Source organism: Glycine soja, chromosome 15 (assembly GCF_004193775.1).
Source record: "Glycine soja cultivar W05 chromosome 15, ASM419377v2, whole genome shotgun sequence".
Taxonomy (NCBI): Eukaryota; Viridiplantae; Streptophyta; class Magnoliopsida; order Fabales; family Fabaceae; genus Glycine; species Glycine soja.
In genome coordinates, this window is record NC_041016.1 from 12,615,450 (window position 1) to 12,627,876 (window position 12,427).

Consider the following 12,427-nt stretch of genomic DNA (forward strand, 5'->3'; position numbering starts at 1 on the left):
CTTTATTCTTTTGGGAGATGACTTGAACAAAAGTTCAACTATTATGTCATGATTGAGTTATATTTCACTTATAAGTTGATCAATCTATCGTGAAATAAAACACTAATAGGATGTTACCACTTTTTCTTCTCTATATTTTCATGGGACTAGAACAAGATCGATCTCGGGGGAGTTTTTCAAAAGTGGGGCAAAATACAAGAGATTTTCATTGCTAATAAGGAAGATAGATGGGGAAATCACTATGGGTTTGTTAGGTTTTTGGGTGTCCAGAATATAAGTGAGCTCAAGAAAACTTGGACCAAATGTACATTGGAAATGTTAAAATGCGCATGAACTTACCGAAATACAGGAAATGGGAGGTTCAAAGATGAGGTAGTCAGCATGAGAAGCCATATAATGAGGCTTATATAATCAGCTGGAACAATGGAGGTTTAAACAACATGAAGCAGTTTAAAGGAAATGACGTGATTTTAGATACATGCAGACGAGACAACGTATGCGAAAGTACTGGATAAGAAAGTATAGGGCCAAGATAGGGTTTAGAGATCGAAACCAGAAGACAAGTTAGCCTCTACTTTAGATGTTTGGAAGGGTACGGTTATTGAGGTGGAGGAAACAGGAAAAGAGTGGCAAAGTGAATGCTGGGTAGTGAGACTTCGTGATATAAGGATGTATGACAGGTTGCAAGATCTGGTTTTTTTGAACCAGAAATGTGAGATTAGACTCAGGTACTTGGGAGACAACCTGATCCTTATATCTGGCCTGGATGAGAGTGGGGTTACTGAGAAGATCAACAACGAGGATGAAAGTTTCTTATCGGTCTTTCATAATGTACAGAGATGGAACCCAAACGTTAGAACACAAAATAGGATTGTTTAGGTTAGATGCATAGGCATCCCTCTCAATGCGTGGTCTGAAAAGCTTTTCGTTGGAGTGGTCGCAATTGTAGGCTTCTTGGTCTAAAAAGGGGGAAGGATAGACATGACCAGCTTCCGAAGTCTGAGCAGGATGGACAAGACCAAAGGTCAACATCTATCGGTGACTTAGTGGGCAGTCCAAGGAATGGCCTTTTCAACGCGCTAGTGGAGACATGCGAGGATGTTGGCCAAAATACTATCTTTAGGGGAAGGCCCATCTTTTCGGGCCAAAGAAAGACAGAAGGTGGGGTGGCCAAGATACCACTCGAACAATCTTGTTCCTTTCTTAAGGAGAGTATTTTATTTATTCACCTGCAAACAACAAATGAACACAATGGGCCTTATGTAGAGGAAATGGAGTTACAAGTAGTAGAGGGGGAGGTGGTCGGCGGGCCTGAACGTATTAATATTTCATCTCAAGGTTTGTGTGGCAGCTATGCAAAGGAACATATCGCAAAGGATGGAGTTGTGAGAGGAAGATGAGAAAAAAAATTCTTAATGACATGATATCTACGGAGTAGGTTTCATTTTCTTTAGTTCATAGAAATATAAGAGCACAAAGGTCTAAAAAGCTTTGATTGGTGTCAAAATTTGAATGATGATACTATAAGAAATTGTAACAAACTATTTTAGGAGAACAAAAAGAACTTTGATGGTAGATCAATGTGGCAACGTGTGTAAAGGAGATAGTTGTTTCTTATAGAGGTCTTGATTTGGTGATGGAATCAAAAGTAAATGTTATGAAAGAAAGAGACTCAAGTGAAATTGAACAACTGAAGTTGTGTCATAAGGAGGGTTCAAAGAGAGGTAAGTTAATTATGAAGCTTTTATCATATAATGTAAGAGAGCTTGGTGATAAGACCAAGAGGAGGTTATTTCTAAGGAGGGGGGTGGAGTTTGTGTGTATTCAAGAGACAAAGAAGGAAATGGTAGGAAAATTGTTATGCCAATCCTTGTGGGAGGATAACGAGTTAGAGTGGGTCGAGAGTTCATTTATGCATCTAGAGGGTTACTGGGTCGAGAGTTCATCTATGCATCTAGAGGGTTACTTTGTCTGTGGAATAAGGATTCTTTAGAGGTTATAAATTGTTCTCTAGAGATGGATTTCATTAGGGTGGAAGGGTTGTGGTTGGATCTTGGGAAGTTCTAGTTAATGTACACTCACTATGTGACTTATCTCGCAACAAAACACAATGGGATGATCTTAAGGCGACAAAATCTTTTAGTAGTATTGGATTGTGGTGCATCTTGGGAGATTTTAATATTGTTTGGGGACCATGAAAAACATGGTATTGGGTATGAAGAGTTGAGCCTGGGGAAAAGAAGTTTGTTCAACCAGTTTATCCAAGAGATGGAAGTTGCAAACGTCCTTTGGTTGGTAGAGGTTTTACTTGGTACATGCCTAATGGAAAAGCTAGCTAAAAGCAAGTTAGACAAATTCATGGTTTCTTGTTTGTGGTTCAATATTTTTCCTAGTAGTACTAGTTTCATCCTTGAGAGGAATATCTCTGACCGTTGTCCTATTATTATGAAAGATTTGAGGGTGGATTAGGGTCCAAAGCCTTTAAGAGTCTTAGATTGTTGGTTCCAAGATAAAACTGTTTAGGATCTTTGTGGAATTAGTTTGGAAGGATCTGAGGCTGAGGGTTAGGGGGTATTGCAACATGGGTCACGACGGGGCGACAATAAAAGAAGATAGATAGAGAGAGAGAGAGAGAGAGAGAGAGAGAGAAAGAGAGAGAGTTTTCTAAAAAGGAAAACTAAGGGAGTCGCCATCAATGTTTATTTATGGAAAACATCGGAAAAATAAAAAGATAAGGAATGGTTTATGATTTGAGAAAAGAGATTCAAGAGTCGTTTACGTGTAGGGAAGGTGTTAGCACCCTATGTGTCCGTCATGAAGACAACAACTTTTAATCGAGTGTGCTAAAAATACAATGACTTTTTAATTATTTATCTTCACTTGAGAACATGAATTATATTTTGTTATATTTTTGTTTGTTTAGAAAAAGAAAGAAATTTTTTGTTTTTAGAAACAAAAAGGGATTTTTTTTTAGTTTTTTAGGTTGACAATGGGTTTGTCCTCGCTCCTACGTATCCTCGAGTGCAATAAGGAAATCAGACTTGCGTAGTTCTTTAGATAGAAAAAAATTTGTGTGTTAGGTTGATTTTATTGTTTTAGAAAGATTTGTTTTAATTGCGTGAAAAATAGTCGTTAAGGTGTTGGACCTTGAAGTGATCTCGAGTAATGCATAATTTTTGGGGAGAAAAAGGAGAATCGAGTAATAATTTGTTTGAGGAGAAAAAGGAAAATCTTAAGTATACTTTATGAAGTCAAGCAAGTCAGAGACCTAATATAGCATTCACAAAATTTTATTCACACGTCATTGAAACACCACCAAGAAAGTTGGAGACCCAACATGAAATGTAAGTACATACTAAATAATACTAATGCATAATTGCAAAATAAATGAATAGTCGATGTAGCATTACATAATTAATTAAATGAGCGGGATGTGTACAAATAAATTGAATGAGAATAGAAAGGGATAAAATAGAAGCAGAGAATATACTTAGAAATAAAGGGTGCGAGGTTAATACATAGGGAAAAATAAATAAGTGACAGAATATTTGCAACACATACTAACTAACCAGACAATGATAAATCAAATTGGAGAATAAAATAAATAACAGAGCCAAGCCGAAAAGGTGGTATAAATAGAAGTTTTTATTTTATGTGGGCTATGCCCAAAAGGAGTGGGGTCTGCGCGTAAATGGGGGTGTAACTAGTAGTACTCAATTTATGTGGGATTTTTTTGAAAAAAAAGGACTAGGCCCAAAATGGAAAATGCATATATGTAAAATGGTGGTGTAAATAACAATTTTTATTTTGTTTTAGGCTTAAGAAATTAGGTCCATTTCAATTTTTTATTATTTTTCATTATATATATATAGACAATGATACACAACAAACATTAACAGATAAATTTTAAGGATCTCGCTAGTGGCCTAGGGCTCACTGGCGAGATGTAACGAATCAAATAGCAGACCCAAAGAAAGAACGAAAAGAAAAACTAAAGAGGAGAAGAAAGGGGAGGAAAAACTAAGGAGAGAAGAAGGGAGAAAGAAAGGGATGAGAGGAAAGGAATGAGAGATACTTGGAGATCCCGCTATTGGCTCCTTTCACCTACTTCAAATTCGTGCCTCTTCTTATTCTTTATGTTTTCTCTGTGGGTTTTTTGTGTAATTGTTTGTGTGTGTGTGTGTAATTTGATGTTTAGGGTGCAGTGGATGGGAAGGAAGAAGGGGGCCGCGACGGAGGAGGTCGCAGCCAAGGAAGGAGAAAGAAGAAGAAAGGTGTAGGAGGAGGCTGCAACGGAAGAAGAAGAAGAAGAAAAAGAAGAAGAAGAAAAAGAAGAAGAAGAAGAAGTTAATTGTTAATAGTAAAAATAGTTGCTCTTTTGATTTTAAGGGTTAATAGTAAAAATAGTACCCAACTAGGGTATTATATGCACAAGGGTGAACGTTAAAAGTGTGGGAGTAATTGTCCCTACAATTTTTTTAAAATATATTTAAGAATTGTTTTTGTGTTCATAAAAAAATAATTCTTGTTTTTATTATATATATACTTTTAAATTGAATAAAGAAAATTATAACATAAAAAAGAGAATATGTTAATATTAATTTTATCACCTTATTATTTTAATTTTTATCATTCTCACACCTCTAATATGTACTAAGTCACTAACAAAAAATACATCTCAATACAATCCAAACTAATAGAGAAAAGGAAAGATTATCACTACTTGTTATTATTCCTTGTATCAATTAGGTATGTAGTTTTTCAAAAATATTCAATTTGGTCTTTTATTTTTAAAAAGTTCAGTTACATCTTTTATTTTATAAAATAGATTCAATTTAGTCTCATTACACTACTAGAAAAAGAATTTTTTACGACGGTTAATAAGTGCCTTTAACGACGATTCTAAATCGTCGCTGTATATAACGTTGTTAAAACCAAATTGTTTTTTACAACGGTTATTTTAAAAACCGTCTTTGAAAGTAAAAATCATTCAAAGACAGTTATTAGTTAATAACCGTCTTTGAATGCTATGTCTGTGTTGACATTCAAAGACGGTTATTAGCTAATAACCGCCTTTGAATGTTGCTTCTTCTTTGACATTCTTGTGGGTTTATGCTGACTACACAAACATGCAATAGTTTGTTTTTATTTACAGACTTGTAATAGGAATATAGGATACGAGACATTTGCCGCATATAACATATAAAAGTAGACAACAAAAGTGGTATGACCATCTCATCCCTCTTGTCCAACCAAATTTTTTGAGAGATAAACAATCTACTATACCATTCCACTCCTTAACAACATTTTGTCTATCAACTTACAAGCAAATATATATCAATAATTTCATGGAAATATCAATAGTTTCAGTTGGAATAAATACTTTTAGAAAATAAAAAAATGTGTTCAGTTTCTTTAAGCCAAAACCAACACAAATCACTAGAAATCGTTAGAAAACTAGGAAAGCTAAAGCATGAAGTAAATTGAGTGAAATCAGTCACCTTTCCCTCATTCATAAGTTCTTGGAAAGCTTGCAATTGCTCAACAAATGGCACACTGGATCTCCATTTTGAATAATGATAGGAAAACTCGCCAAACGATGCAACATATCGATCTGGCCTATAATAAAATCAAGTAAAAAATATTTATGTCAAAGTAATTAAATCCTTGTTAATTTATTTGATATCTCTCTTTATATCAAGTAATTAAATCAAAATATTTATGTCATTTTATATTTATTAATTAGCTTATTGACTAATATTATTAAATATTTTTATTCAATCAACTAGCTAGCTTATAAATTTTTATTATTTCAGCTCTTATGAGTTTCAACTAATTTATAAGTTTAACTTTCAACTAACTTGTAAATTTGTTTTGACAAATATTCTCGTATCAACTATCTTCTATTTTTATCTCTGTATGACCTAGAGTCAAAGTAACTACCAATATTTAGTCAAAAAACAAAGTGCAATGAAAAGGACAACATAATATTATTTTTAATGTATATAAGTTTGGATGGGATTGGGTGCACGAATACGTCCCATGATGAACTCCATTACAATTGGAACCGTGGTTTCTCATTCTTCAAATTGAATTATTCTATAATAGTTAGATATAAAAATACTTTTTATTCAATAAACTAGCCATTAATAAAAATATATAAATATTTTTGGACAACATAATATTATTTTTAATGTATATAAGTTTGGTTAAAATATTCTTGAATCTATACAAATCTAGCCAAATATGATCAAACAAATATGATTTAGATTGAGAATAGAAGCAGTCTCTCAAGCAGATGGTCTTCCATATAATAATACACTCATATAAAATATCTACATATCATATCGTTGTAACTTAACAAACATGTTTAATTTCGATATATATATATATATATATAAGTAGTAGAGGAACACCATGAACCTTGTCACTCCTCTGTACATTGAAAACCCACTACTCTTTCTGCAAAGCAATCACCAACATCATCAATATACATTAAAAATAATTGGTAGCTTTTAGCATAATAATAATAATATCCCAGAAAGATCGAACTATATCAAATCATCAACTCCCCTTCAGTCATAAAATGCTTACCTCAGGCAAAAGTAAAAACAACAGCATAAAAACCCAAGAGTTCTTCAACTTACTTGATTCTCAAATCAATATGCTCCTGAATGCCAAGGCCAAAGCAACCAGTATCACTGATGTTCCTTCTGAGAAGTTCATATATTCCTTCACCTTCAAACCACTCTCCAAAAGTTGCATCGCCTTGTCACCTTTGACAATGACATAGCATGCAATCTTCTCATTTCTTCTAATCCCAAAGGAACGAATAAGTGTACCTTGCTGTCAAAACCAAGCTGAGGAAAAAGATTTCTTACCATTCAACAGTGGAAAAAAGCCTCACGTATCCAGTATACAGTAACCTTTATCATACACTAATAGTAAAACAAACTATTTAAAATATTTCACAGAGCAATAGACTATTATTTCTATCTTTTGGACTTAGAAACATGGTTTAAATTAAATTAAGCAGATAAAAGACATACACCGAAGGATATCAGAGTCCTCATTTTCACTTTTTCCACAGATTTTTTAATCAAGTTCCTAGAGGCAACTTAATAATGCTCTCAATTTAAAAATTATATATATATATATATATATATATATATATATATATATATATATATATATATATATATATATATATATATATATATATATATATATATATATATATATTCCAAAAAAAACCATTTGTGGAAGCTGTGAGGTGTGAAGGGGTTTCAACCTTAGTGGCTCTGGTGAGATGATCTCCACTCTCACTAACGGAGATATTGAGGACGAGCTTCTGCACCTTTATCTCCCTCATTGGGTTTGAAAGTTTCTTCTCTGAAGCCTGAAATCATGTTCATTCCAATTCCATTTAACTATAAAACTATAAATTAAAAAACAAAATGTAAAGAAAATTCAAGTTTATGAAAAGGGTTAATTTGATTTCGAAAGAAGAAGAAAAGAAAGGGAGAAAGTGTTGTACCATTGGATTTAGGGCTGTTATGGCGACAGAGTTAAGAGAAGAAAGAGTTAATACTGAAGGCTAACTTAAACTAACATAACCTAACCTAACCTACCTGAAGAGGAGCGGCCCAGACAATAAGGAAAGACCTTCACCACATTTCTCAATTCCTTTTTATGGTCAAGCCACAACTTCGTCTCTGACAACAATTTCAACTAGTACAACTCCGGTGTACCAATATTCAACAATTTCATAAAATAAAGTAAGAAAAACACTACTTCAAAATAAATAAAGTTTTCAAATTACCAATGAGTCAATACTAAAGGAGTTATTGTGACACCCTCTACCCCTCACATATATACTAATAAGGAAAAAAAAATTCAAATATTAATTAAAAGTATTGTTAAGACACTTTTTTTTACAAGTCTTTCAAAGGGGAAAAAGGCTCACATTCATTTTCTTCTACATCATATTCAAACTTGTCCAAATAAATAATAAAGTATTCTCGACTCAAACAAAGTCGTCTAAGCTTCATACAATTAATATAGAACCTATATCCTAATGTCACATTCTATCATAGTGTTGTGTTCCCGTGTCCTCTAGCATGAGGTTCTTCATAGTTATTCACCTATTCATCTACTCCCCCGAACACAAGTTCAAGATCATCACAGGATCCAAACACAACAACACACAGAGAGTGAGTTATCACATTCCTAGCTAATAGAGAAACAAGACAATTAAATATACATATTATATAAATGAGATATCACTTTCTTAAACATAGCTCACGTAACTCCACCACTTCGTCATTCAAAATTCACTTTTCAATCATCAATCACATTACACAAGAATCCCACACTTCGATCAAGATATAATAACACATCAATTAGCAAGCATATGCAACAGTTATGCTAAGACTCAATCCTATATGCAATGTGGTACCATGTCAGTGAAAAACCACTCTGGGGCGCTTAGGAGTACATAACAAGACACACCACACCATGGGTTTGTCAGGTCACTCTCACTAAGTAAGATCATAGGGAAACCAGTCAGGGTCACGATGTTTTGCGATAATGCTTCAACCATATGGGATCAGCATAGGCTTAAAGGAGCACTCAAACCCAGTGACCCCCAAGGCCTACACTCCGAAGAGTCCGTCAGGGTCTCTCCCTCCTGATTCAGGTCCAACCCCTAAAATAATTTTTGCATGCAGACACTGCTCATGAATTATACAATACCCACGACCTTATACTCGTGTTTTAAACAAGTTCAACTCAATTGCGCTACGATTTAACACTGGTTCCTAAATAGGAAACCTACATTTTCTCTTTAACACTGCACATCAACGCTTTTCTCAAGATAACGCTGGTCGGGTTATCGTACAATTCATAACTTACAACACAAGTAATTTCACATCAAGTGTTAACTACACACTTATCCACAACTAGAACTCATTCACAATTTCACATTTCATAGTGTCACAATCCACCATCACATGTTTACACGTATCTCACAAATTAACACATGTTCAACTTTACACTTATACTCAATCTCAATAACAATATTATAATCTCAAAGCAACATGTTATTCTACAATTCATCACATACAATTTGAATCATCATTTCATATCCTCAATATAACAATTTATATAAAAGACTATCACAACATAAGGACTAAAACCCCTCAAATAATATTACACAATTATATAAAAATCATAGGTCAAAATATACAAATATCGAGAGCACAATTTATCAAGCAATCTTCATTAGGACATCAATATTTTATTTATAATCATAAAGGAAAAATTGCAATTTAACAAACATCCCAAAATAAAACCCCAGTTTAATCCTCTAAGGATCCCTACATATGTTCTCACTAATCCCCAACTGTGAATAACTCATCCCTTACCTCTAAGCGGACACACGTGTCTTCCCACAGTGATAGCGTCATCTCTAACGGTCCCCTAAGATTCCTCCAGTTTTTCCTCCGACTGCTCCGATAGAGTTCCCAAACGTCAGAGAAACGGAGAAAGGATTGAAGCCTCCATTTGGACTATCTTCATGCGATTCCTATTTCTCCCTCCACGAATATTATCTCGCAAATCCCAACGATCAAAGAGTGAGTAACTAAATTTCGGACAACATATCCAAAATTTACGACAATCCAACGGTTAACGAAACCGGGATCGTAGTTTTACCAAGACAGCTCTGGGTTTCTACGGAAAAAAAAATGCTACAATGCGAGGGGTATTTCTCTTAGCTCAGACGTGATATCAAAATTCCCAACGGTTAGAATGCTCGGAAATGGGTTGCAAACTTGCTGTCTAAATTTCACGACGATCCAACGGTGAATGAGTCCGAGATCGTCATTTTTCTGAGACAAGTTTGGTGACCTGCGGGAAAAAGAGAGGGTTTTGGAAGGGGAAGAGAGAAAAAACGAAATTGGTAGGCAGAGGAGGCGGAGAAGTCAGTCTGAAAACTGACCTAGCATGTCGCTATTTATAACTAGGGGTATTCACGACCTATTATTTACTTTATTTATTTATTTTTATTATTTTATAAAAAAAGAAACTCTATTTTATTCTCCATCAAATGAATAATAAAATACCCTTCTTATTTTCTCTCAAACCATTATTTTATTATAACTATTTTTCTTTATTTATTTAATTATAAAACATCATTATTCTCTAAAATTTTATACACGAAAAAAAATGGAATGTTACAGTTATGGCCTTCATGAGGAGGAGCGTCACCTTGAGGAGGTGGATCTGGTGGAGGGAGAGCTTGTTCGAGTAGCAGATTATTATCCAGAGGGTGAGGAAGGCGAAGTAGGTGAAGGAGAAGACAGAGTAGAGAATGGGAAGTTGGGTCTGGTCGACGGAGAGGTAATCGCAGGGGTGTTTGGAGTCGGCGTCGAGGTTGTAGAGCCCGGTGTGGACGAGCATGGAGAGTATTCGTTGAGGATTGTGACGGGGTTGGTGTGGTTGGCGGAGGCAGAGGGTGGAGGCCGAGAGAGTTCACGAAAAGTGAAGAGGCGCATGTTGTAGCCAAAGGTTCTTCTTATAAGGGAGTCTCACAGGAGAAAGAGATACATATAGTTGCAAAATATTCTAAGACAATTTTTACAAAACCGCCTTAGAATAATAACTTTCTAAGGCGGTTTTTGTAAAACCGTCGTAAGGTGTTGCATTTAATTTTAAAAATGTCACCGTGTTCTTTCTAAATCGGTTCTTTATCAATCGACGTAAAAACAATGTCGTAAAAAAAGCTTATAGTAGTGTTATTCTTTCATTTACTCCAAAAAATTTAATAAATAGAACTTAAATTGATTTTACGTAAGATCAAATTAAACTCATTTTAACAAATAAAGTACCTAATTAAACATGCAAATAACAACAGTATCAAATTAAACTAGCAAAATAAATTAAATGAAAAAAAATTAAATCATTTTATTATAGACTGTTTTTTTTTCCTCCACTAAATAAAATTTCTAACTCCGTCACTTACTATATGTTTCGTCTATTTATTTATAGTCTTGTAATTATTCCTGGTGGGCGGTGAAGTAATGTGGGTAAGCATCATCTGTTAGCAGAACATTTTTTTTTTTTTTTGAACTTGCTACTACTTGTACCAGGTTCTTATTATATATAATATGATATGAGAATAGATATGTATGGTGTATCTCATATATGCCTCGTGATATTTCTTTTAGTTTTTTTTTATATGGACGGTAGGCCCAATATTCTTACCAACCTGCTGAATGCCTCATACTACATAGCCTTTGCAAAACGCAAAAGTATTAAATACGTAGATAATGGGGCATCCTACCATTCTTTCCAATTCCCTCCCCCCAGCCATAGGATGAAACACTAACACCTATCTCCTTTTAATAAAAAGGGGCTGGAGGCTAGCTAGAAACAAATTAATTAAGCTGTTGCTGCAATTAATTAAACCACACTAATATTTGTAGTGACACATGCATGAATAGTATGCACTATGAGTGTGTATCTCTACATGCACTAATACAATTAACCAATGTTTCAATGTACTACAAAGGGAATCACTACTTAAAAATATGCAACAATGTACATGTGACATGTGGGTCCAAATGTGACACTTGTTAGGTAAAGAACCATATTTGCCTTGTCTATAAATGGGACTCATGTTTGTTAATTTCAATCAAGAAACCACAAAGCAAAGCAAATCATATCAATTCGTTTGCATAATCCCATAGTCACTTGTGACATATATGGCACCTCAACAAGATCTTGTTAAAATAGGATTGGAAGGGTTTGATCTCATAGACAGGTTCTATGGTGCACCAATCAGAAGGCCAGCTAACGTGAGCAAGCAGAGGCAAGGACGTTCCGGAGTTCAAGCAACCCACCAAAACCACAAGGAAGAGCCAGTAGTTATCAATAGCAGAGAGGCAGCTTCTAAGTTTGGTGGAATTATGGTTGTGAATTATTACCCCAAGACTAAGCCACAGAACCGTTGGGGTAAGTTCATCCAAGCCTTCAAACCTTGAAGCTAAGAGATAAATTTATGTACCAAACCAAGGGATATAAAATTTATGTGTGTGTATTAAACGGCTGCACACTAGGGTCTATGATCAACTAGACCCTCTTATATATTTACGTTTGTCTTTAGCTATATTGTAATGAAGACCATACTATATAAGGGTCCTTCATGCTAAGATGTTATAGTAGCTAGTATAGTGTTATGCTTGTAATCTACTAAGAGTTCTTATATGTATCATATTCACCAATCTGTACGACTGTACCCTTGTTTTTCAGAAGTGTGTTTAGTTGTTAGCTATATACTGATGCTCCTTCACAAAATTGTTTATTTTTTTCCATCTTAATTATAAGCAAAAAATATATTTCACACTTACTAAGAAATCTATCACGA

The 12,427-nt window shown here is 34.4% G+C and overlaps 1 protein-coding gene across 1 annotated transcript; it reads right to left on the reverse strand.

Moving 5' to 3' along the window:
• Positions 1-6,654: 6,654 nt before the first annotated feature.
• LOC114385836 (60S ribosomal protein L11-like) lies at positions 6,655-9,467 on the reverse strand. Its single transcript, XM_028345897.1, has 3 exons — positions 9,426-9,467; positions 7,292-7,399; positions 6,655-6,846 (listed from the first exon to the last, which is right to left on the reverse strand). Exons 1-3 carry the CDS (start codon positions 9,465-9,467, stop codon positions 6,655-6,657), a joined length of 342 nt encoding a protein of 113 aa, XP_028201698.1.
• Between the last annotated feature and the right edge of the window lie 2,960 nt (positions 9,468-12,427).